Consider the following 26,574-nt stretch of genomic DNA (forward strand, 5'->3'; position numbering starts at 1 on the left):
TTATCCTGTGATTACGCTTCCTGTGCTCTGTGCCTGTCTTCATTTCATCATGATGACTATGCTTGTATTCTGTTATGTTTACCTTTGAGTACTTATTCTGCTGCTAGTAGTTCTTCGCTAAGGAATTTCCTCACCGGCAAATTCCTCAGTGAAGAATTTCATAAAAATCGCCTATTCACCCCCCTCTAGTCGATATAATGCACTTTTACAAAGGTTTAAGCTCGGGGGAGTTGATACGTCTCCATCGTATCTACTTTTCCAAACACTTTTGCCCTTATTTTGGACTCTAACTTGCATGATTTGAATGGAACTAACCCGGACTGACGCTGTTTTCAGCAGAATTGCCATGGTGTTATTTTTGTGCAGAAATAAAAGTTTTCAGAATGACCTGAAAATCAACGAAGATTATTTTTGGAATATATAAAAATTACTGGAAGAAATATCCATGTCAGGGAGCCCACACCCTGTCCACGAGGGTGGGGGCACGCCCTACCCCCCTGGGCGCGCCCCCTGCCTCGTGGGCCCCCTCACGCTCCACCGATGTGACGCCCGGATAATGAAGCTACAGTAATTCCCTGCTAATGATGCCACGCCATCATTATTACTGTTGTTAACTCGAGTTGGTTCGAATCCGGTCCAAATTCAAAGTCAAGTTAAACTCAAGAGTTTTCAAATGTCTAAAATAAAATGTTCGTCACGTGGCAAATTTTCATTTGTTAATATTGGTGGTGAACCAAATTTTTTGCAAATTGGTTAATGCCCTAATCTAAAGACGACAGAAAAGGGTTAAATAAAAATTAAAAAGAAAAGACCCCCCCCCCACACACACACACACGCTGGACCAAACGGCCCAGCTAGCCAACCGGCCAGCCCACCTAAGTCGGCCCACCTCTCCCCGCTGGCCTATTTAGCCGAACCTTCCCCGAATCCCTAACTTCTACCCCCACTCCCCTCGATCCCCTTCCCCATTTGGATCGAGGGCACCCGAGCCCGTCGCCCCACCGGTGCCCCGCCACCTCGCGCGCCCTTCCCCTGGATCTGGTGTTGTCGTAGTTCGTCGCCGCCTCCTCGACCTCCTCCACGTTGTCGTCGCCTCGTCGTCGTCGTCGACCTCGTCTCTGCTCCGCGTCGCCTCCTCGGCTCCCCCTCAACGGCCTCGTCGAGCCTCGCCGACCCCCCTGCACAGCAACGGATGTGAGCACCTCCCCATCTTCCCCTTGCTTCCGACGCCATAGGATGCGCCCCACCTCCCCAGTCCGGAGCCCCGGTCATCACGCCCCGCCTCGTTCCTGGCCGCAGCCGCCTGTCGCCACGCCCGCTGCCGTGGCTCCGCCTCCTGCGCGCCCACACGCTCGCCTCGCGTCACGGTTGTCGCCCGAGCCACCTGCAGGGCCCTCGCTTGCCTCCGCCGCCTGCAACTGCTGCCGCTGCTCGCGCCCGTCGATCCCAGCCACGCCGCCCACGCCCGCAGCCACGGCGCCCGACCGCGCCCGCTCCGTCCATCTCGCCGCCTGCCGTTCGCTTGCCGGCGGTGACCCGCGCTCGTGTACCCCGCTCGTCGGTCGAGCCACCCCCCCCCCCCCCCCCCCCCCCCCCCCCCCCCCCCGCCCCCCCCCCCCCCCCGCACCTGGCCCGCACTTGCACCGGCCATGGCTTCGGCCCTGGTACACACGTGCGCTAGAGTGTGGCGCTGGCTTCCTGCCACTGACCTGCGGGCACCCCCCCTAATTAAGTTAGTTAGGGATAAACATTTAGGGTTAGATTAGCCCACTAACACTGACACATGGCCCCCTTGTTAAAGTAAAATGTTAAGTTAAACTAAAACTAGCTAAGAGAATGACATATGGGTCCCACATGCACTATTCATGTTTGACCGATCAAACTGTTGACTGCTGAGTCAATAGTTAACCTGGCCCATTGTCACTCTATTAAACACGTGGCTGGGTACACTTTTGGGTACCCCCTAGCTTTTTGTTATTAAATGAATTTTCGAATTAAATTAATTCCAATAATTTTAGAAATGAATAAATCTTCTAAATTCAATAGAAAATAAACCGTAACTCCGATGAAAATGTTTTCTATATGAAAGTTGCTCAGAAAAATCCCACGAATCTGAATATGTGGTCCTTTCATCTGTCACGTGCTCCTAGAATGCTGAACTTGGAACTTTCCGCCTCTTTCCCTTTGTCCGGAGTCCACCTAACGTCGGGAATTCATCCTCGGATGTTTATCCCCTCCGTCTGCAACATGTAGTACTACGTTAGGTCGACCCTATTTCTGCTTATCGTCTTGTCATGCTTAGCGTTGCATTTGTTTGCTTATATTTACTGTTTCTCCCCCCTCTTCTCTCCGGTAGACCCCGAGGCCGATGATGCCCCTGTGATCGACTACATCGACGACACTTCTTCCTTTTCAACAGAGCTTCCAGGCAAGCAAACCCCCCTTGAGCATTCCAATATTGCCCATTTCTTTCCCTCTCATGCTTGCATTAGAACTGCTACTGCTTTCTGTATGATCCTACTCTGGTGCATAGCCTGTTTTGTTACCTGCTTTCATACCTTACCTGCTTATTCTAAACTGCTTAGTATAGGTTGGTTGGTGATCCATCAGTGACCCCCACCTTGTCCCAGTCGCCCCGCTTTATTTTTGATGACTCGATCAACGTGTTCGACGTCCAGGCCCTGGCACTTCACATCACCCCCTCCCTAGTGTACGACTCTACAGAGTTACCATCGAGTGCCGAGGGTGGAACCTCTTACATCACTCCTGATGAGATCTCTGTAGTGTAGCTATTCAGTCGTGGTCATCGAGGGTGATTTCCTCCTTAACCACTATACGGCTCTGTCGTGCAACCCCTCAAGTGTGAACCTCGAGGGTGGATCCTCTTACGTTCACCTTGATGACAACATCGAGTGGAATTCACCAGGGGTGATTCCTCAGGTTTTCCCCTTGGTGTTAGACACACAGTTACTATGGTTACTATGACTTTGCACTGAGCCATGTTACTAAAGACGAGTCGGCCCTGAGGGGTACCCGCGTGAGCTTAATGGCGAGAGATGTGGAGTCGGGTTGACCTGGAAGGTGCCCGCGAGATACTTACGAGGCGTGGCCGGGCATTCTTAGCCCTTGCTGCAAGTACTCGAGACGGGGCAACGGGGTCACATCGATCGTGAGTCTCTTCTCGTTACCGCGTGCTCCTAATCCACTACGATTTGGATATTTGATCCGAGGGGCCTCTGGCCTGATAGCACTAACCATCACGTGGGCATAGTATGGGCGTTCTGCGTCGTATGCATCAGCCGAAGCTTAATAGACGTCAGCGACTGAGCGGCGCGCGCCGGGTTGGACTACGTAAGCACCTGCCTTTTTGAAGGAGGTAGCTAGGTCTGCTCACCGGCCGCCCACGCAACGTGCATGAGTTCCCGGGGCGATGGCACATGACCCCTGGGGGCATAGGTTTAGTCCGGCGTGCTGGCCTCTCTATTAAGTCTAGGTCGGGTTGCGGCGTATTGTTTGGCCGAGGCCGGGCATGACCCAGGAAAGTGTGTTCGGCCGGAGTTAATCGAGCATGGTGGATAAGTTGGTGCACCCCTGTAGGGAAGAAAACATCTATTGATAGCCTGTCCTACGGTAACTGACACTTGGAGTTGTATCTCGATCGATACAACTAGAACTGGATACTTGTGATGAGAAATGGATAGTATGGCTCTGGGATTGCTTTCTCGCAGGGAGTCGAGAAAGGATCTCTGGCCGAGGTTTATAACACTAATACTACTTTACTTTATGCTAGTCTGCACTCTTCTAATGCTGCAAGACCGCTGAAGATGTTGAAGATGCTAGTCTTCGATAGGATTAGGCTTTCCCCTTCCCTTATGGCATTCTGTAGTTCAGTCCACAGATACAACCCTTTCATTTGATACCAATGCATACTTAGTTTAGATCTGATGTAAGTCTTACGAGTACTTTGGATGAGTACTCACGGCTGCTTTGCTAACTCTTTTCCCCATGCCCGATTGTTGCGACCAGATGACGTATCCCAGGAGCCAGACGACACCACTGAAGACTAGTGCTACCCCAAGGGTGCCTACTACTACGTGACGGCCACTGACGACTTGGAGTAGTTAGGAGGCTCCCAGGCAGGAGGCCTTGCCTTTTCGATCGATGTTGCTTTTGTGCTAGCCTTCTTAAGGCAAACTTGTTTAACTCATGTCTGTACTCAGATATTGTTGCTTCCGCTGACTCCTGTGTATTCGACCTTATGTATTCGAGCCCTCAAGGCCCCTGGCTTGTAATATAAATCTTGTATTATTTTAATTTGTGTCTAAAGTTGTGTTGTGATATCTTCCCATGAGTCCTTGATCTTGATCGTACACATTTTGTGTATGATTAGTGTACGATTGAATCGAGGGCGTCACAACCGACCTCAACTCCAACTCCATATATTCGTGTTCGGGGAGAAAAAAATCAGAGAGAAGGATTCATCGCGTTTTACGATACGGAGCCGCCCCCAAGCCCCAAACTCTCTCGGGAGGGCTGATCTGGAGTCCGCTCGGGGCTTCGGAGAGGGGAATTCGTCGCCATCGTCATCATCAACCTTTCTCCATCACCAATTTCATGATGCTCGCCGCCGTGCGTGAGTAATTCCATCATAGGCTTGTTGGACGGTCATGGGTTGGATGAGATTTATCATGTAATCGAGTTAGTTTTGTTAGGGTCTGATCCCTAGTATCCACTATGTTCTGAGATTTATGTTGCTATGACTTTGCTATGCTTAATGCTTGTCACTAGGGCCTGAGTGCCATGATTTCAGATCTGAACCTATTATGTTTTCATCAATATATGAGAGTTCTTGATCCTATCTTGCAAGTCTATAGTCACATATTATGTGTTATGATCCGTTAACCCCGAAGTGACAATAATCAAGATACTTACCGGTGATGACCGTAGTTTGAGGAGTTCATGTATTCAATATGTGTTAATGCTTTGGTCCGGTACTCTATTAAAAGGAGGCCTTAATATCCCTTAGTTTCCAATAGGACCCCGCTGCCACGGTAGGGTAGGACAAAAGATGTCATGCAAGTTCTTTTCCATAAGCACGTATGACTATATTCGGAATACATGCCTACATTACATTGATGAACTGGAGCTAGTTCTGTGTCACCCTATGTTATGACTGTTACATGATCGATCGCATCCGGCATAATTCTCCATCACCGATCCATTGCCTACGAGCTTTCCATATATTGTTCTTCGCTTATTTACTTTTCGGCTGCTACTGTTACAATCACTACAAACCCCCAAATATTAATTTTGCTACCATTACCACCACTATCATATTACTTTGCTACTAAATACCATGCTGCAGATATTAAGTTTCCAGGTGTGGTTGAATTGATAACTCAGCTGCTAATACTTGAGAATATTCTTTGGCTCCCCTTGTGTCGAATCAATAAATTTGGGTTGAATACTCTACCCTGAAAACTGTTGTGATCCCCTATACTTGTGGGTTATCAATGGACCTAGAGGGGGGGTGAATAGGTACAATTACAAATTTTAATTGTTACTTAGCAATTTTAGGCAATAATGCGAAATATGAAAGTGAGCCTAACAATTGCAAGTAATGCTAGGAGCTAAGCAAGATAAACAAGTAACACAACTAGGTGAGTAAGCAAGCACAATATGATATGAGTAAGAACTAAGAGAGAAGTAACCACAAGTAGGGAGTTAGGGTTAGGAATAACCGCAACTCCGGGAGACGAGGATGTATGCTGATGTTCACTTCCTTGGGGGGAAGCTAGTCACCGTTAGAGAGGTGGTTGTTACCACGAAGGCACACCAACGCCACGAAGGCTCACCCTATTCTCCCTTTGAGACAACACCACGAAGGTGTTTCTCAACCACTAGTGGTAGACCTTGGGGTGGTCTTCGAACCCTCACAAACTTTTCCGGGGGTAATCACAATGGTTGATTCCTCTCCGAAAGACTCCTACCGCCTAGGAGTCTCCAACCTCCAAGAGTAACAAGAACGATGGGGAAAAGCTCAAAACTTGCTCAAACCACGAATTCCTTTGGTGCAAAGAAGGAGAAGGAGTGGATCTATCACTTGGTCGGACAATTTCTCTCAAATGCTCTCAAATCCCTTAGGGATCTAAGATTTGTTGTGGAAGAGTGTGAGAAAGAGTGAAATGTGTTCTAGGGTTTGTTCAAAGTGAATGGTCAACCCTCTCCCGTGGGGGAGGAGGGCTATATATAGTGAGAGCACATATGTGGCCATTGTAGCACACGTGAACGGGTAGGCCGGACATTCGGCCTGGAGAGGCACTTGAAGAACAAAACAGAAGCAGAGTTAAAAGAGAGGGGCCGGACATCTGGGGGCCAAGCCCGGACATCCGACATATCAGGAAACCCCGGAGATCCGGCACATGGCCGGACATCCGACAAGTTCCCCAAATTGAGAAGTCCTCTGGATAGCATAGGCCGGACATCCGGCAAGGAAGCCCGGAAAATCCGGGGTGCAAGGAGAGCTCGGACATCCGGCATAGAGGGCCGAATGTAGCGACCCGACCCGAATGGATCAAGTCTCTGTGCTTAAGTGCCATCCCTGGATCGGTATGCTGACACACACAGTACTCGAGGATTTTTAACAGAGGTAAATCACATGTAAAAGTAACGTAAATACTATTACCTCAATCCAAATAGTGGAAGTAACAAGGTTGTGGATTCCCATCAACACCAACGGCAAAGTTGAGTGTAGAAATCGTAACCCTAACGTATCACTTACTCGTCGTAAGATAAACCTGCAACATGAGACGTTGCAGCCACAAAGGGTCAGTACATTGAATGTACTGGCAAATTCACACCATAGAGAATGATGAATAATGGCTATCACTACATGCATATTTGGCTGGTGGAAAAGCTCTATGGTTATAAGGTTTTTGCGAAAAGCCAATTTTTCCCTACTGCAAAGGAATAAATTTTATTTAACTATCATGGTGGTTGTTGAACATTGAGAATGGTTGACATCATTCTCAATCCTAATTAAGTAACATCATTAAATCCAACAAAATTAATTTAAAATAACATGATGAGATTCACGTGATAATCCAAGTACTAGATACTCAAAATGTCCATAACCGGGGACACGGCTAATCATGATTAGTTTATACACTCTGCAGAGGTTTGCGCGCTTTTCCCCACAAGACTCGATCGCCTCCGTTTGGTTTCTCGCACTACATGGTGTTTGAGAAGACGGATGACCGAGACATAGTCTTTCAGAAGCGCTAGCACCTTACGATGGATAGACCGTTACACCTACTTTTCCCTACATCTGCTAGTCTACCCTGTAAGAGTTCGCACGACTTAATCAACTATGCTAGAGCCCATAATAGCTTGTGGCTGCACACGGAAGTTTCTAGTATGAAAAATCTCATGATCCCTTTGAGTCTGGGTGGCGGTCCATAAAAAAACAGGCAATCCTAGTCTACCCAGGTGCCTAGACAGGCAATCCTGGAATACCCAGGTACCTCAATCCACCCAGATGTGTGTTTAAGTTGCCACCTTAAGTAAACCATTAATTAACAATCTCACATCCGTCATGAATACTCTCAAAACCCAATCCACGTCTACGAGCATAGCATGGTACTATAAGCATAACGTAATAGTAACTCCCAAGGTTTGAATGCAGGGCAATAGGTTCCTACCTCATCAACTACTTCCCAATACCCACATGTTATCAATTCTACTCATGAAATGTTTGAGGGTTGTAACTAATGCATAAAAACTGGGTATGAAAAGGGGATATGATCAAAGTGTGAACTTGCCTGCAATGTTGATGAAGATGATTCGCACTCAAAACTCTTGATAGTTCTACTCGTCATACTCCGGTCAATCTATCGTAAGCAAGCAATAGTAACCACACATAAGCAATCACTCAAATATTGGAGAGAACAAAGAAAACAATTCGGAAAACGTCAAAACCAAGCAAATAACTCTTGCAACATAAAAAAATTCCTAACAGTACCAAAATTATGTGAATTTGACCTGATCAGAAGGTTTAGGTCAAGAGCTTCGATTTGCAAAAAGAATCAACTTAAACGGAGCTACGAAACTCAAGTTATAATCAAACAAAGTTTGAATATGAATCTGAACAAAATTCAAAATTTGATACTTAATAGTGCGGGATCCTATACTCAAGAAAACAAATATGTAATCAATTTTGATACTTCATCCTTGAGTAAAATCACTTCGTATGCTCTTGATCCACATACTTTGATGAACCGGGGACTAACACCTGAGATTTACTTAACAAACATAGTTAGTCCCCCACATGTAGATTGTCATCAACATCAAAACATGATGTAAGGGCGTGGTTGCACTTTCAGTGACCGCCCAAGCGGCCGAGATAGCGGAGCAGTGGGCCATCCTGGAGTCCATCTAGGATGAGGCCTATATGGAGGCCAACCGACAAGAATTGGCGGTGAGCGATGCGCTCTTTGACGACGTGGAAGCGAAAATGGAGGCGGAGGACAACGCGGAGCAGCCGGAGGAGCCGGAGCTGCGGCTACCGTCCATTTACCCGGAGCCGGACACAGAGATAGTGGTCGTCTCCGAGGATTAGGGGTAGTATAAGTTTTATTTGATTCACGTAGTACATGTATTTCATTGTGTGCAGCTTTTGTACGGATCTAAATTTAGTAGTATGAGATATCCGGATGCAGAGGAACAAATTTGAGGCTTGATCGGTCACTGTCCCCGAACAAGCCCCGGGCGCGTCCGCGAGCGTTTGAGGTGTTGGATTTGCTGTCTGTGGCTGTAGATGCTCTTAGGTTTGCTGTCAATATCCGGCAATGTCAATTGTTGGCAGATCTAGAATAGATTGAAAACTTATTATAAAAAGTTCATGATTACAAAACATCCCACACATAATAAAAATTACATCGAGCTTTTTAGGCCCCCGAACGACCACTATCGCCGCTCAGCGCTTGCTGCTCACCTGTGCGAAGCAGTCACATTTTGTCGGGCGCGTCTATATCTCGCTTCACACGAGACAGAGCACAGCCTCGCCCGAAGGCGAGGGCTAGACTGGTCCGTACCAGGCGCGCGTGCGCGGGAGGTGGGGGGAGGGGCGCACATGATTGATTTCTTTCCATGTTCCCCGTTTTCATTTTTTGCTTTCTTTTCTTATACTTTTATACTTCCAAATATTCTAAATATATATATTATGAAAAACACTTTACATAAAATATTTAGAATGTGTATAAAAAAGTATATCATGTATTTCAAAAATGTTAATCGAGTATTTGAAATATTCTAATCAAGCATGTGGAAAATGTTGAATCTATATAGAAAAAATATTTCCTATGTATACAAAAAGTGTATAAAAAATATATAATGTGTTTGAAAAAAATCTGATCATTTATTTAAAAAATGTTAGTCAAGTATTTGAAAAATTGTAATCAAGCATTTGAAAAATGTTGAATGTGTGTAGAAAAAAAATCTTTCCCATGTATACAAAAATATATTGCAATGTGTATGAAAAAATTGTTGAACATAAAATTTAAAACTGTTAAACATGTGTAAAAAAATGTTCATCATGTATTTAAAAAATGATAAACATTTATAAAAAAATGTTTCTCATGTGTTGAGCATTTTATTAATGATAATAATTGCTTTTCACACACAATATACATTTATTATACATCAGGAACAATTTTATGGACATGTTTAATTCTTAATATAAAATTAACTTTTTCTTAGAATATAATTTATGGCGTATACTTTTATTTAATGTACGTTCTACATTTTTTATACGAGATTAACATTTCTATATACATGTTAGGCATTTTAAAAATACATGATCAACTTTTTTTTCATAAGAACAAAAGAAATGACAAAGAAAACCAAAAAAGAAGTAAAGTAAATAAAAAACCAAATAAAACCACTGCAAATAGAATGAAAAACAGCGAAAACTGAGAATGTAACAAAGAGAACAAAGAAAATCGATGAGAAACAAGAAAGATGAGAAAGAAAAAAGAGAAAAAGAGGAAAAATCAGTGAAACCAAAGAAAGAAACAATAACTAATCAGAGAAAATAAAGAGAAAAATAAATAAACTTAGAGAACTTGTGAAAACAAAAAGAAAGACAAAGAAACATAGAAACCCAAAAGATAAGCAAAAAGAAAAAAAAACACTTTCGAACCAACAAAGCGAGCGCCCGCCTAGCGATCCAGCGAGTGAAATAAAAAATATATAAAAAAACAGGCCGAAAGAGCTATTCCTTTAGACAAGAGAGAAGCTACTGACTCACGTGAAGCGAGATATAGACATATAGCTGACAGACATTTTGTTGCAGTGAGTGGCGTGTAGGGGTTTCCCTGCTTTTTCCTTCGAATAGAAGCGAAAACACATATGACCACTAGGGTGTGACACCCCCGTATATTAAAAAATAATTTAGGAATTTAATAAAATGTCAAAAAATCATGAAACTTTTTATGGAATCAAACATGATCAAGTCTTACACTCGTATAAAAAGATTAAACAGGAAATCATCCGTAGCCAAACTGTTTATACGAGTATAATACCTGGTTATATTTGATTACAGAAAAACCAGATCTTTTGTATTACTAAATTATTTTTGAATATAGGGGGGTGGAGCACCCGAGTGCTCCTAACCCGCTACCAGAAAATTATGATTTTTTTGAGACAAAACTATGTACGCACATACTACTACGAAACATCATAAGTGGCCTTCCGAGAAAAAGTTACCGGGAGGTGATGGCTTAAAACAAATAGCTACGTTTTTTCGCGAAAACCTAAACAGCTATGGCGATTAGGGTTTCGGCGAACTAGACGGCGCTCGCAGGACTAAAACCGGCGGTGCGCATCGGAGACTCCGCGGGAAGATGGCGACATCTTCTCGCGGCGATGGTCGGGCTTCGGACCCAGCCTCCCCCCGGACGGCTAGGACTCAGCTTGAAGAGGAACTTGGAAAACTTGGGATCACCGACGAGGAAGCGACTCCACTGGTGGTCGACGACATGGATGAAGGCAAACCGGAGAAGTGGCTTTTGGCAGGGAGGGTTTTGCATCGACACCTCCTACACATCCAGACCATAACCAATGCGCTTCGGCCGGCTTGGGGAAACCCTAGAGGACTCCAATTCCGATCTATGGGAGAAAATACCTTTGTGGCAGAATTTGAATCCCGGAGAGATCGTGATAGGATTTGGGATGGATCTCCGTGGCATATCAGCAAGAACGCGGTGATTCTGGCAGAGTTCAGGGACTGCATGAGGCCTGATGAGGTGCAGTTCGATCGACTCAGTTTATGGACCAGGGTACCAAACCTCCCATACAACTTACGCAATGAGACATGGGGAAAACTAATCGCGCAGCAGATTGACAAGGATGCTACCTCCGTTTAGTTTGATCATGTAGGTGGATATCTGCGTGCTAGGGTTTCCATTGAGGTCAACAAGCCACTAAGGAGGTGGATCTTGATAACTTCGGCCAAGAGAGGGAAAACTGATCTTTATGACATCCAATACGAACAAGTGCCACACTTTTGCTTCTCTTGCGGCCGCCTAGGGCACTCAGATCTGTTATGCCCCGGCCCGGGACCAAGAGATGAGAACGGGGAGCTACAGTTCGGCCCCAAACTTAGAGCACCTGAAGAGAAGAAGAAACCTGTCTCTGGCGAGAGCTCGTCTAAGGATCAGAACACACGTACGAGCAGTCAGAGGGAGTCAAGAAACTCTTCCAATGCAGGCAAGGAACATGCTGAAGTGACCTCTCCTTTAAAGAACAAGTCACAGCCTAACAAGAGGAAAGAGGTGCCAAAGCAAGTTTACCGGCCAGTTGCAAACCGTCAGCTTCTCCTAACCGACGGAAATAATCCATCTAGTAGCGCCATCCGTGAGGGAAACCCATCAGAAGGAGAAGGCCAAGAGTTGTCCAATGATGACAGTGAGAGAGATGCAAAGAAAAAGAGACCTACACCTGAGAATTTGGTGGAGGCTGCGGTGCAGCCCTGCCGATCCCAATGAATTGCATGAGCTGGAACGGCCGGGGGCTTGGGAACCCTGAGGCAGTTCATGAGCTTCACAGCATTGTGAAGCAAGAAGTTCCTGCCCTGCTATTCGTAATGGAAACCAAAATCAGGGCAAAGCGAGTTGAAGATCTACGGCACCAGCTTGGTTTCGTGGGATGTTTTGCGGTTGGTAGTGAAGGATTGAGAGGAGGTATTGGCCTCTTTTGGTCTAAGGACTCTGAAGTTCAATTGAAAAACTATAGTTCCAGCCATATCGATGCGATGGTGCGGACGAAAGACACAAACCCCATGGAGTGGAGATTCACATGATTCTATGGAGCGCCTAGAGCGGAGAACAGACTGAAGGAAATATGCCCTAGAGGCAATAATAAAGTTATTATTTATTTCCTTATATCATGATAAATGTTTATTATTCATGCTAGAATTGTATTAACCGGAAACATAATACATGTGTGAATACATCGACAAATAGTATGTCACTAGTATGCCTCTACTTGACTAGCTCGTTGAATCAAAGATGGTTAAGTTTCCTAGCCATAGACATGAGTTTCCATTTGATTAACGGGGTCACATCATTAGAGAATGATGTGATTGACTTGACCCATTCCGTTAGCTTAGCACTTGATCGTTTAGTCTGTTGCTATTGCTTTATTCATGACTTATACATGTTCCTATGACTATGAGATTATGCAACTCCCGTTTACCGGAGGAACACTTTGTGTGCTACCAAACGTCACAACGTAACTGGGTGATTATAAAGGTGCTCTACAGGTGTCTCCGAAGGTACTTGTTAGGTTGGCGTATTTCGAGATTAGGATTTGTCACTCCGATTGTCGGAGAGGTATCTCTGGGCCCTCTCGGTAATGCACATCACTTAAGCCTTGCAAGCATTGCAACTAATGAGTTAGTTGTGGGATGATGTATTACGGAACGAGTAAAGAGACTTGCCGGTAACGAGATTGAACTAGGTATTGAGATACCGACGATCGAATCTCGGGCAAGTAACATACCGATGACAAAGGGAACAACGTATGTTGTTATGCGGTTTGACCGATAAAGATCTTTGTAGAATATGTGGGAGCCAATATGAGCATCCAGGTTCCACTATTGGTTATTGACCGAAGACGTGTCTCGGTCGTGTCTACATAGTTCTCGAACCCGTAGGGTCCGCACGCTCAAAGTTTGATGACGGTTATATTATGAGTTTATGTGTTTTGATGTACCGAAGGAGTTCGGAGTCCCGGATGAGATCGGGGACATGACGAGGAGTCTCGAAACGGTCGAGACATAAAGATTGATATATTGGAAGCCTATATTTGTGTTGGGGAACGTAGCAGAAATTCAAAATTTTCTACGCATCACCAAGATCAATCTATGGAGTAATCTAGCAACGAGGGGAAGGAGAGTGCATCTACATACCCTTGTAGATCGCTAAGCGGAAGCGTTCAAGTGAACGGGGTTGATGGAGTCGTACTCGTCGTGATCCAAATCACTGATGATCCTAGTGCCGAACGGACGGCACCTCCGTGTTCAACACACGTACAGCCCGGTGACGTCTCCTATGCCTTGATCTAGCAAGGGGAGAAGGAGAGGTTGGGGAAGACTCCATCCAGCAGCAGCACGACGGCGTGGTGGTGGTGGAGGAGCGTGGTACTCCAGCAGGGCTTCGCCAAGCACCGCAAGAGACGAGGAGGGAGAGGGGTAGGGCTGCGCCAAGAGGGAGAGGATCTCGTGTGTCTTGGGCAGCCCAAACCTCAAGTATATATAGGGGGAGGGGAGGGGCTGCGCCCCCACCTAGGGTTCCCTCCCTAGGGGTGGCGGAAGCCCCCAGATCCCATCTGGGTGGCGGCCAGGTGGAGGGGGAGAGGGAGGCGCACCAGGCATGGGCCCTAAGGCCCATCTGCCCTTAGGGTTTGCCCCCCTCCTCCCCTTAGGCGCCTTGGGCCCTTGTGGGGGGGGGGCGCACCAGTCCACTTGGGGCTGGTCCCCTCCCACACTTGGCCCATGCAGCTCTCCGGGGCTTGTGGCCCCACTTGGTGGACCCCCGGGACCCTCCCGGTGGTCCCGGTACGTTACCGATAAACCCCGAAACTTTTCCGATGACCAAAACAGGACTTCCCATATATAAATCTTTACCTCCGGACCATTCCGGAACTCCTCGTGACGTCCGGGATCTCATCCGGGACTCCGAACAACATTCGGTAACCACGTATATCTATTCCTTATAACCCTAGCGTCATCGAACCTTAAGTGTGTAGACCCTACGGGTTCGGGAACCATGCAGACATGACCGAGATGACTCTCCGGTCAATAACCAACAGCGGGATCTGTATACCCATGCTGGCTCCCACATGCTCCACGATGATCTCATCGGATGAACCACGATGTCAAGGACTTAATCAATCCCGTATACAATTCCCTTTGTCTAGCGGTACGATACTTGCCCGAGATTCGATCGTCGGTATCCCGATACCTTGTTCAATCTCGTTACTGGCAAGTCTCTTTTACTCGTTCCGTAACACATCATCCCGTGATCAACTCCTTGATCACATTGTGCACATTATGATGATGTCCTACCGAGTGGGCCCAGAGATACCTCTCCGTTTACACGGAGTGACAAATCCCAGTCTCGATTCGTGCCAACCCAACAGACACTTTCGGAGATACCTGTAGTGTACCTTTATAGCCACCCAGTTACGTTGTGACGTTTGGCACACCCAAAGTATTCCTATGGTATCCGGGAGTTGCACAATCTCATGGTCTAAGGAAATGATACTTGACATTAGAAAAGCTTTAGCATACGAACTACATGATCTTGTGCTAGGCTTAGGATTGGGTCTCGTCCATCACATCATTCTCCTAATGATGTGATCCCGTTATCAACGACATCCAATGTCCATGGTCAGGAAACCGTAACCATCTATTGATCAACGAGCTAGTCAACTAGAGGCTTACTAGGGACATGGTGTTGTCTATGTATCCACACATGTATCTGAGTTTCCTATCAATACAATTCTAGCATGGATAATAAACGATTATCATGAACAAGGAAATATAATAATAACTAATTTATTATTGCCTCTAGGGCATATTTCCAACAGTCTCCCACTTGCACTAGAGTCAATAATCCAGTTCACATCGCTATGTGATTAACACTCAAGGTCACATCCCCATGTGACTAACACCCAAAGAGTTCTGGGTTTGATCATGTTATGCTTGTGAGAGAGGTTTCAGTCAACGGGTCTGCAACATTCAGATCCGTATGTACTTCGCAAATTTCTATGCCATTGAGATATAATGGATCTTCAAGAGGAAGACGGACGCTGATAGTAGTGTTACTATCTACAAAGCTAGAATTGTTGCAAAAGGTTTTCGACAAGTTCAAGTTGTTGACTACGATGAGAATTTCTCACTCGTATCTATGCTTAAGTCTGTCTGAATCATGTTAGCAATTGCCACATTTTATGAAATCTGGCAAATGGATAAACAAAACTACATTCCTTAATGGATTTATTAAAGAAGAGTTGTATATGATGCAACAAGAAAGTTTTGTCAATCCTAAAAGTGCTAACAAAATATGCAAGCTCCAGTGATCCATCTATGGACTGGTGCAAGCATCTCGGAGTTGGAATATACGCTTTGATAAGTTGATCAAAGCATATAGTTTTATATAGACTTGCGGTGAAGCCTGTATTTACAAGAAAGTGAGTGGGAGCACTACATCATTTCTGATAAGTATATGTGAATGACATATTGTTGATCGGATATAATGTAGAATTATTCTGCAAAGCATAAAGGAATATTTGAAAGGAGTTTTTTCAAAGAAAGACCTCGGTGAAGCTACTTACATATTGAGATACCGACTTGCCGGTAATGAGATTGAACTAGGTATTGAGATACCGACGATCGAATCTCGGGCAAGTAACATACCGATGACAAAGGGAACAACGTATGTTGTTATGCGGTTTGACCGATAAAGATCTTCGTAGAATATGTGGGAGCCAATATGAGCATCCAGGTTCCACTATTGGTTATTGACCGGAGACGTGTCTCGGTCATGTCTACATAGTTCTCGAACCCGTAGGGTCCGCACGCTTAAAGTTCGATGACGGTTATACTATGAGTTTATGTGTTTTGATGTACCGAAGGAGTTCGGAGTCCCGGATGAGATCGGGGACATGACAAGGAGTCTCGAAATGGTCGAGACATAAAGATTGATATATTGGAAGCCTATATTTGGATATCGGAATCGTTCCGGGTGAAATCGGGATTTTACCGGAGTACCAGGGGGTTACCGAAACCCCCCCGGGGGTTAATGGGCCCACATGGGCCCTAAGGGAAAAGAGGAGGGCCGGCCAGGGCAGGCCGCACCCCCCCTCCCCCCTAGTCCGAATAGGACAAGGAAGGGGGGCGGCGCCCCCCTTTCCTCTTTCCCCCTTCCCCTTTCCTTCTCCAACAAGGCAAGAGGGGGGAGTCCTACTCCCGGTGGGAGTAGGACTCCTCCAGGCGCACCCCTAGGGGCCGGCCGCACCTCCCCCTCCCTTCTTTATATACGGGGGTAGGGGGGCACCCCATGACACACAAGTTGATCTTCGTGATCGTTCCTTAGCCGTGTGTGGTGCCCCCTTCCACCATATTCCACCTCGGTCATATCGTAGTGGTGCTTAGGCGAAGCCCTGCGTCGGTAGAACATCATCACTATCATCACGCCGTCATGCTGATGAAACTCTTCCTCAACACTCGGCTGGATCAGAGCTCGAGGGACGTCACCGAGTTGAACGTGTGCAGAACTCGGAGGTGTCGTACATTCGGTACTTGGATCAGTCGGATCGGGAAGACGTACGACTACTTCCTCTACGTTGTGTCAACGCTTCCGTTGCCGGTCTACGAGGGTACGTAGACAACACACACCCCTCTCGTTGCTATGCATCACCATGATCTTGCGTGTGCGTAGGAATTTATTTGAAATTACTACGTTACCCAACACAGACATCATAGCTGGCGTTTCCTCAGAACTTTGTATTCATTGCCACATGCTGGGTGGTTGTGCATGGGCGATTTCAACGAGACTCTGTATGGCGATGAGCATTTTAGTCGAGCGGCTAGACCGGAATGGCAAATGCGCGCCTTCAGAGATGTTGTTGAAGAAATAGGTTTCCAAGATTTGGGTTGGTCTGGACTAACTTGTACTTGGGATAACAGACAAGCCGGAGGTGATAACGTGAAGGCAAGGCTTGATCGGGCTTTTGCAAACGAAGCCTTCAGGCAGCGTTATGAATCAATTCGAGTGCATCACATCAGTGCGGTTGAATCCGACCATTGTTTTGTTGTTGCTGAGATCTGAGACAAGCCGCATGATCATGGTGCACGTCGACACAAACAGTTCAGGTATGAAAACGTATGGCAGACCCATAGGGATTATGAGGATCTTGTCACGAGAACTTGGCTGAAACAAACTCGTACCCCGGGCTTACAAGGCATCGCAGATTCGCTGGGAGCACTCCAACGCACGTTGGAGCCGTGGGGGTGCGCGAGTTTGGCTGCCTTTCACGCAATGTGAGACAGCTTTAGAAGAAGTTGGAGAAGATACGGGAACAGTCCATTGGGCGAGGCCTGTCCGAGGAGGAGAAAAAGACCGCTGCAAAGCTTTGAGAAGCGCTAAAACAAGAAGAAATCTAGTTGAGGCAGTGGTTGAGAGTAAGTTGGCTGCGAGAGGGAGATCGCAATACAGGGTATTTTCAAGCACAAGCCAAACAACGTCAGCGCATGAATAGAATATGTGGGCTTATACGAGCTGACGGTTTGGTGTGTGCTGATCCCGAGGAAGACAAAGCAGAAATACAGTCATTCTATCCGAATCTTTACACCTCGCAAGGGGCTTTTGATATGAGTGAGCTGTTGGACCATGTCCCCGAGAAGGTGACACCGGAGATGAACCAGTTGTTCGATCAGCCATTCGATGCAAAGAAGGTACATACAGCGCTTTTTCAAATGGCCCCATCCAAGGCTCCTGGAGTTGATGGATACACAGCGGGATTCTTCCAAAGGCATTGGCAGCTTCTGAAGAACGATGTGACAGATGCAGTGCTTGGTTTTTTGAATGGTGGGGATCTTCCTTTGGGGTTGAATGACACGTCTATAACTCTTATACCAAAGGTACGACACCCACATATGATATCTCAATTTCGTCCTATTGCATTATGCCCAGCTTTGTACAAGATAGCAGCCAAGGCAATTGCAAACCCCTTAAGATGCTATATGGACGATATCATCAGCAAGGAACAAAGCGCCTTTGTTCCTAGGCGCTTGATCACTAACAACGTTTTGGTTGCTTTCGAAAGTGTTCACACTTTGCGAAGAAGGAAGAAGGGAAGGAATAGTGCATGTGCATTAAAGCTGGATATGATGAAAGCTTATGATCGTGTGGAGTGGCACTATCTCGAGGCCATTCTTCTCAGGCTCGGCTTTAGCAATGCACTTGTCAGGTTGATAATGAAATGTGTTACGTCTGTGCGCTTCTCGATACGAGTAAATGGAGAGTTACAACCATATTTCACTCCTTCGAGAGGCCTCAGGCAAGGATGTCCAGTTTCACCATTCTTATTTCTATTGTGCGCTGAAGGTTTTTCCTCTCTCTTGAAATATTATGGTGGCAACATTGGCAGAGGCGTTAGAGTAAGCTTTCGATCACCATGGATCAGCCATCTTCTTTTTGCAGATGATTGCTTGATTTTTCTCAGTGCAGATGCAACCAGTGCACAACGACTAAATGCCATATTGCGGATATATGGGGAAGCATCCGGGCAGTGTGTGAATCGTGACAAAAGTGCCATCTACTTCAGCCCGAATACTCCACATACCATCAGGCAAGCTCTAAAAAATATCCTGGGGGTGAACGTTGAAGCTTTTAGCGAGAGATACCTCGGTCTCCCCACGGCGGTGGGCAGAATCACTAGCGGGACCTTTGATCACATAGGTGATCGATCAAGAGGCAAGATGCAAGGCTGGTCTGAAAGGCTCTTTGCGTGCGCGGGGAGGGAAACACTTTTGAAATCCATAATACAAGCAACCCCAACGTTCAGTATGAGTTGTTTCCTACTTACAAAGAAGGTGTGCAAAAGCTTGACTTCCAGTATGGCTAAATACTGGTGGAGCAGTTCGATTGATAGAAGATCTCTTCATTGGATATCATGGAAAAATCTCACGGTACCAAAATGCAAAGGAGGTATGGGATTTCGTGATTATCATCTGTTTAACTTAACACTATTGGGGAAACATGGGTGGAGGTTTATGACCAATCCCAACTCACTATGTGCCAGAGTTTTGAAGGGGAGGTATTTCCCCGACAGTGATTTTATGCAGGCCCAAGTGCCACACTCTGCATCGGCTGTATGGCGTGCCATCATTGCCGGGCGGGAAGCTCTTGAGGCAGGAGTGGTTCAGCATGTGGGCGATGGCTCTACCATCAATGCCTGGACCGATAAATGGACCCCAACTACTGTCTCCCGGTCACCGATCCTCAAGCCAGCGAACACAAGTGTTGAACAGGTGAGCGATCTGATTGATAACACTAATTGGACTTGGAGACGAGACTTAGTTCGAGGTACATTTGCCACACCTGATGCTGATGCAATACTGAATATACCACTACGGCACGATGGAGGAGAGGACTTTCTTGCGTGGGCACATGAGAAATCTGGTAACTACAGTGTGAAATCAGCGTACCGAGCTTTGATGAACCGCAATGAGCAACGAGCTCTAGGCGAAGGGCCCGGCACCGGAACTTCAGTGGATCAAACACATATGTGGAAATCACTTTGGTCTCTCAAAGTTGTCCCCAAGGTACGTGTCTTCTGGTGGCGTGTCATGCGTGGCATTCTACCTGACGAGAAGACGCTACATTATAGACATATTCGAGATGTCAGTTTATGCAAACTCTGTCAAGCACATGAGGAAGACCTTGAACATGCGTTAATTTACTGTTTGCATGCGAGACAGTTCTGGGACGAAGCGCGCCTTGTTCTGGACATCAAGCTACCGCGACTGCATCCGTCCTCATGGGCTGGCGATATCTTATGTGGGTCTATGTTCACCGACAAGGAGCGAGCAACGATAATCACTATAATGTGGTCCATCTGGAGTTCTCACAATAGATGGACGCATGACGGTATGAAGTACGATCCGGTGAACTCCATCAAACTCACTAGAGAGGCCTTGGCCTTACTTGATGTACCTAAACAGCAAGCTGCAACGCTACCGAGACATGGTTGGCGACCACCTGAATCAGATCAAGTAAAGATCAACACCGATGCAGCTGTGCGGTTCGCAGAGGAGAAAAGCGGAGCGGGGGGTGTCGCCCGCTCCCAGACAGCACTGATGGGCGCCTGGTGCAAGCCCCATCTTGGGGTCACTGATCCTATGATCGCCGAGGCGCTAGCCCTACGGGATGGAGTAATCTTCGCAAATCTGAGAGGCTATGCCAATGTGATTATGGAGACCGACAGTCTGGAGATTGTGAATCTATGGAACACTCGGCGCAACAGTCGCTCTGTTGTGGCACCAGTTTTCTTTGAAATTGATGAGTTAGCGGATAGTTTTCATTCTTTTGTATTTCAGCATGTTAGTACATCTGCAAACGGTCCAGCACACTTGTGTGCCCAGCGTGCATGTAATGTATCTGTAACCAAGAGTTGGCTCTCTGAGACTCCAAGTTTCCTGGTTAGCAGCCTATTGGCTGACTGCCCAGTGAACACTTTTGTTTGAATAAAGCTCAGAAGTTCCATGAAAAAAAAGAGAAAAAATTACCGGGCAGATGGGCCATGAGGCTGGAATGTGATTACGGAGAAGAAACCCACCCAGCCCACATAAACGGTGTAGACCTGAGTTGCTAGTTCGACCTCGGACCTCCAGAGTCCCGGAAGAAACAGGCGTTCCGAGGCAGAAGATCGGAGGAAGAAGAGGGATCAGGCATGGACATCATCTCGCAGCTGCAGGAGCAGCTCAACGAGATGGCCATGGTGGCAGTCAACACCTTCGGCACGCTGCAGCGCGACGCGCCGCCCGTCCGCCTCTCCAACAGCTACCCCGACCCGCTCAACCCGAACCCTAACCCCGACGGCCCCGCCTCCCAGCCCCAGCCCCAGGCCCCGCCCGCGCCCGGCGCGCCGCCGCCGGCACCTGTACCGCCGCAGCCACCGCAAGCGCCGCCCCAGCCGGCCCTCGACCTCGCCGAGCAACCCAAGGCCATGAGCCACGCGCTCGTCCTCGCCGCAAAGAAGGTGTGCATCCCGTGCCCTCTCGCATCTCCCCCCTTTTATTCTCTGTTCGACACCTGCTCGAGGAATTCCCAGTTCCTACAACTTATTTTGATAAAACGAGCACTTATATATGACCCTGATTCAAAACCTGCAAGGCATTAGCAACTAATTCATCATCCTGATTCCAAACACAGATGTCGCCTCTCTTCTGTGAATGAATTTAAACCGATTTCCCTCCTAAATTGCACTCTCAAATTTTTGACAAAGCTGCTAGCTAACATGTTGCAATCCATTATCCTAAATTCGGTCAATATAAAACAATAAGGCATTATTAGACCCAGAATATGCTGTGATTAATAAAAGAATGAGGGTATAGTTCCTGATTACTAGCAGGGCATGTTGTGTCAGGTCCGTGATATCGATATATTGGGTTAGCTGACCTAGCTGTTAGAGTGGAAATTTGTCTGTTTTATCATTTGTGTCATACAGCTAGAGCACATAGTATAGCGAAAGTGCCCATGTTTTGTCTTACATGTACATTATGATCAGCATACTTCTCCTCTCTTAGGTTGTAATCGTGATAATTATACTCTCTTTGTCTTCCACGCCTTCTGCGATTATGATTATATCATGTGATAGTGTCATGCCATATTTCATCTGTAGTACACAAACATGAAGCACAATTTTGCTAATCTCGAAAGAGACCAAACTTGTGCTGAAATGTGCCTCTAGTTACTACTTTCAGTATTGTTCTGACAATAGTAAAAAAAACATTGTCCCTTCCATGCAGTTTGATGCTCTTGTTGCTGCATTACCACTGTCATCTGAAGAGGATCAGTTGAAAAGAATTCAAGAACTTCAGGTATGTTTCAGCTTCACGGTGTCAGTATCAGAGTAGTATGATCAGCGAACATAGGCTAACTTACCAAAATAGTTACACAAGGAATTATGCAGCAGGCATTTCTGAATCAAAGGGCACTAACACCCTTTATTATGAAAAACTTGAAAACTAAAGCATCTGTTACACATAACATAAGAGAAAGCTATAGAAGGATGCAGCAGCACCTCATTTATAGGAAAAGTACTTACAAGACGGCAACATGTAATTTGCAACTATACATCTGCTATTTTCACTTGGATGTGGTCTCATTGTATCTGCTACTGGCAGTTTAACATGTTTTAGTATATTATACTATTGTGCAAATGTTATGCTTTCTCCTGTTTGTTCTGCTTGTGCGTAGCATTTCATGTTAGACCTGTCCTCCTGAAAGATTTATCTCTGAAGACTAGTAATGAACGTTTGTGTTCTTAAAGTTAAACCGAAGAAAAGCAGATGCTTGATGTTACAAGTTTATAACGTTTCATGGTAATTATTTTTAGGACAAAATTAGTTCCTCCTGATATTTTCCAGAAAATGGCCACCATTTTTCAGTACCCGATTACCCATCAGCGAATTCTTGTTTTATGGGTTGTCTTGGCAAATGCTTAACAGTGCATCGTCTAAGATCCACATTTACCTTGTTTTTATCCTGCAATCAAATCATGTAAACTTGAAATTTGCAGGCAGAGAACGAAGTTGTTGGATTGGAGCTTCAGAAACAACTTGAAGCTGCTGGTAACATTTTTGAATTTTGCACTTCTTATCATGGTATAGCTGACTAACAGCTAATGTATATATCTTGTTCCTTCCACAGAACTGGAATTGGAACGGGTTGAAGTGTTGTTTAATGAAGCTACAGATAACTGTATAAATTTGAAGAAGCCAGATTAGTAATATTATGCATGTAAGTTTGAATGGCATCCTTCCCCAGTATATTAGTAAACTATCAACCATCAATTGGTTATTGTGTTTTCAGCACGGGATGTTTTTGCATAGCCTAAAATAGTGAAGTAGGCCTTGAGTTAACTCCCATTCAAATTTGTGCCATTTCAGGTAGCCGCACCTGTGTTGGTGGAGACATGAATTTCCAGCATTCTGGTGTTTACTTTCTTGTACAAGTCTCTAAAATGTCTTGTGCAAGCCTCTAAAATGTCTTATATTTGTTTACAGAGGGAGTAGTTCCTAATGTCTTACAGCTTCCAAGCTAGATTTGTCGACAGTAATGTTGTCTTGTTTTAACTTGCGTGCATTGATATTCCATGAGCACTTGCTGGATGAGTTATTAAAGTTCAGTGTTGTAACACCTATACCCTGAAATAGTTTAAAGAATCCTTTGCGTGGATTGGTCTGGTAAAAGTTCACCAGGGTAACTGAAATGATATTTCACTGTCAAAGAAAAAGCATAGGATGGACATCTCATGATCACTCAAACACTGAAGCTATGCCTGATTCGAACAATGGCAGTTCTGATGGTGAAAACAAACACACTAAACTTTCTAGGGGACAGACACATATATCCTAGAAACATCTTATTTTCTCGGCTTCAGTGACCCCCCCCCCCCCCTGGTCTCAGGCATACTTGCAAGTGCCTAGACCTGCAATGAAGTTAAGTGAGAAAGAAGCGGTCAGATGAGCACAAGAGAGAGATTTGAGAAACGGCGGCATGAGATGAGATGTGTGATGCTTACTGGGGTCGGTGATGCTGATGATGCCGGTGGCGTTGAAGAAGCAGTTCCAGGTGTTCCTCCCCCTGGCCTGGTAGTAGGCGTTCATGGCCACCGAGGCCCGCGACAGCAGCACGCCGCCGTTCTGCGCGGAGCAGCCCCCCGTGCCCTGGATCGCGCTACAGTCGCTCTCGGAGCAGGCGAACTCCAGGTTGGCCCTCAGCGCCGCCTCGCCCGTCGATGGCTTGGCCACGCACCACGTCTTGGCCGCAGCCTGCAGCAGCAAAACTATGAGTAAATCAAGAGCTGAAGAACATGGCACCTGGAGCAAGATGAAGATAGGCTGTCTGTCAGGAGAATGCCTCTCACCTGTTTCTGCTGAAAGCTTGGTGCCGCTGCCGCTGAAAGAATTCGCCACAGAGAGAACAATCGATCGATGTTAGAAACTACAGTATAAATAGATGAGAGACCAAGCAGTAAAGTAGTACATCTGCAGAGAGATTTTGCCACGGAATTCGGAGAATCTCGAGCAAGTTGAGGATGCAGATGAGATTGAGGAGTGATGGTACCGTGAGTGCAGTGGGTCAGCAGCACGAGAGCGGAGGCGAAGGCCATGAGCCTGACGGTGGTTGAACCCGAACCCATCTCTTTCTTGTGACCAAGAGAGAGGACGCAAGAAACTGTTTTCTCTATGTTATATGTGAGGATGCAGAGGAGAAGGTGTGTGCCGCCGTTTCAGTTCATGCTCGCGGCGTGGCGGTGTGTGCGTGTATATATGCAGACGAAGAAGAAGAGGGGGGAAGCCGAAGCAGAAAGGGTGTGCTGCAGAAGCGGTTCACCGCAAAAAGAAGGAAATAGCAAATCCAATTTATGCCCAGCATTCATTGCGGGGTTGCCGCATTTATATCTCGCCAAAACGCCTTCGTTTCTTCTGAGCACGGAGAGGAAGCAGGCAAGCCGGATCGGGGACGGGTCAGTTACGACCATGCTTTTACGAGACAAGTGACCAGGAAATGACGCGAAAATAAAAACGACACAAGCACTGTCATGCTTTGTGCGCGTGGTATCTCTACGACACGACACGACACGCGAGGTAAACTCGGTTCTAAGTATCAATATACCGCTAGCAGGCTTGCTTCTACCTATCATCAGGTATATGCTACACTTCCAACAAGACTGCCATAGTTAGGATTCGGTTAAACCGAGCTCGAGCTCATGTGAGCTTGACTGTAAAAATGTAAAAAAAAAAAATCTGATTTTTTAGCAAATACTCCCTCCGTTTCTAAATATAAGCATTTTTTTTAAAGATTTCAATACGGACTACATGCAGGGCAAAATGAGTGAATCTACACTCTAAAATATGTCTATATACATCCATATGTAGTTTCTATTGAAATCTCTAACAAAACTTATACTATAACGGAGGGAGTATTAACAAATGTTTTGATATCTTCCAAAGTTTCAGCATCAGATGATATTCATTGAAAACGTGGCAAAAAGAAAAAGAAAACAAAATCGCTACTCCAAACGTGTTATTTCCGAGCCTTTTGGAGCATCATTTTTTTTCCAGCCATGTCTTCCACGAATGTCATTTTCTGATTAAACTTTGCAAGCAATGAACACATTTCTCAATGTTTGCTACATCTAACAGGTCTTGGCCCACTGAAATTTCAAAGAAGTTTCACTTGCATATGGGATGTGTATGTAGTTTAGCCCACATTGACAGTAGAGAGGAGACACCAATTTATAAGGTTGTCTTTTACACTAATTCTTATAGCATGAGAAAAGAGAACGACAATGTGCAAGCTCATTGACTAGTCGCGTCGCGTGAATTGGGTTCGAATTAGTAAGCGGCGTGTTGGATGATTAAACTTTTGCTTTGTGGTACGAGAAAGATTACCGGGCGAAGCGACAACAACACTTTAGCATCATTCCCTCTTCTTGGAGGGGTCGTCACCAGACCTTCGATCGCTCTCAGCTAGTCATCGTGGGTGTGGTTTGTGGACAACCATGAATTGCTTTTGGTGTGGCTTACGGTGATGGTCATGCTGAGAGTCCTATTCTTTTTCTTGGCGGTCCATTTTCCTCAGTTGCCATTTGAGCTATAGTGTGAGTGTCCTGTCGTTTGATAAGTCGATTCTATTTGAACCAAGGCAAGCGGGTGGGGAGCAGTGGCGGAGCCAAAAATTTCTTCATTTGTGCAATTTTATAGCAATATTATTGGATTATGGATGGGTTTAGACCCATATAAGACACTAATCCCTGGTTAATCTTGAGGCCTATGTATAAGATGGCAGGTGATGAGAAGTTTAGTTTCACCTTGCTAGTTGAGGAGAGTTGGGACCCCTTTATAAGGGCTGCTCTACCACTTGCTATTGGGAGTTTGGAAAGAGGAGTGGTACACGCGCGCTCCTCCTCCTCCGCCACCCGCCTCGCCACGCGCGTCGCGGGTATGAGCCGACCCGAAGCTTATTTTTGCGCTCAGCATGTGGGCCACTGTCCAAGACGTTGGACTGTGGGCTGACTTGCGTTGTCGGGATTCGTCGACTCCCTTGCCGGGACCCGCGTTGCCAGGATTTGTCGACTCCCTTGCCGGGAGTGGGTCGACTTGGTCGTGGGCCTCGGCAAGGCCCACGACTTTCTCCCTTACGGACTATATAAGAAGTCTCTTGCCATTGAAGTAACCTAATGAGTGAACCCCTCTCGCGTGACCTAGCCGCCATC

The 26,574-nt window shown here is 46.1% G+C and overlaps 2 protein-coding genes across 2 annotated transcripts; one reads left to right on the forward strand and one right to left on the reverse strand.

Moving 5' to 3' along the window:
• The first annotated feature begins 20,921 nt into the window (after positions 1 to 20,921).
• Positions 20,922 to 23,542, forward strand: LOC125523841 (mediator of RNA polymerase II transcription subunit 21). Its single transcript, XM_048688909.1, has 5 exons — positions 20,922 to 21,327; positions 22,097 to 22,168; positions 22,870 to 22,921; positions 23,001 to 23,090; positions 23,240 to 23,542. The coding sequence occupies exons 1-4, from the start codon at positions 21,019 to 21,021 to the stop codon at positions 23,075 to 23,077; spliced, it is 510 nt and encodes a 169-aa protein (XP_048544866.1). The 5' UTR covers positions 20,922 to 21,018; the 3' UTR covers positions 23,078 to 23,090; positions 23,240 to 23,542.
• Positions 23,543 to 23,610: 68 nt separating this feature from the next.
• On the reverse strand, positions 23,611 to 24,666 carry LOC125523842 (major pollen allergen Ole e 10-like). Its single transcript, XM_048688910.1, has 4 exons — positions 24,420 to 24,666; positions 24,220 to 24,251; positions 23,875 to 24,124; positions 23,611 to 23,781 (listed from the first exon to the last, which is right to left on the reverse strand). The coding sequence occupies exons 1-4, from the start codon at positions 24,493 to 24,495 to the stop codon at positions 23,756 to 23,758; spliced, it is 384 nt and encodes a 127-aa protein (XP_048544867.1). The 5' UTR covers positions 24,496 to 24,666; the 3' UTR covers positions 23,611 to 23,755.
• Positions 24,667 to 26,574: the final 1,908 nt, after the last annotated feature.

Source organism: Triticum urartu, chromosome 7, assembly GCF_003073215.2.
Source record: "Triticum urartu cultivar G1812 chromosome 7, Tu2.1, whole genome shotgun sequence".
In the NCBI taxonomy this organism is placed as follows: domain Eukaryota; kingdom Viridiplantae; phylum Streptophyta; class Magnoliopsida; order Poales; family Poaceae; genus Triticum; species Triticum urartu.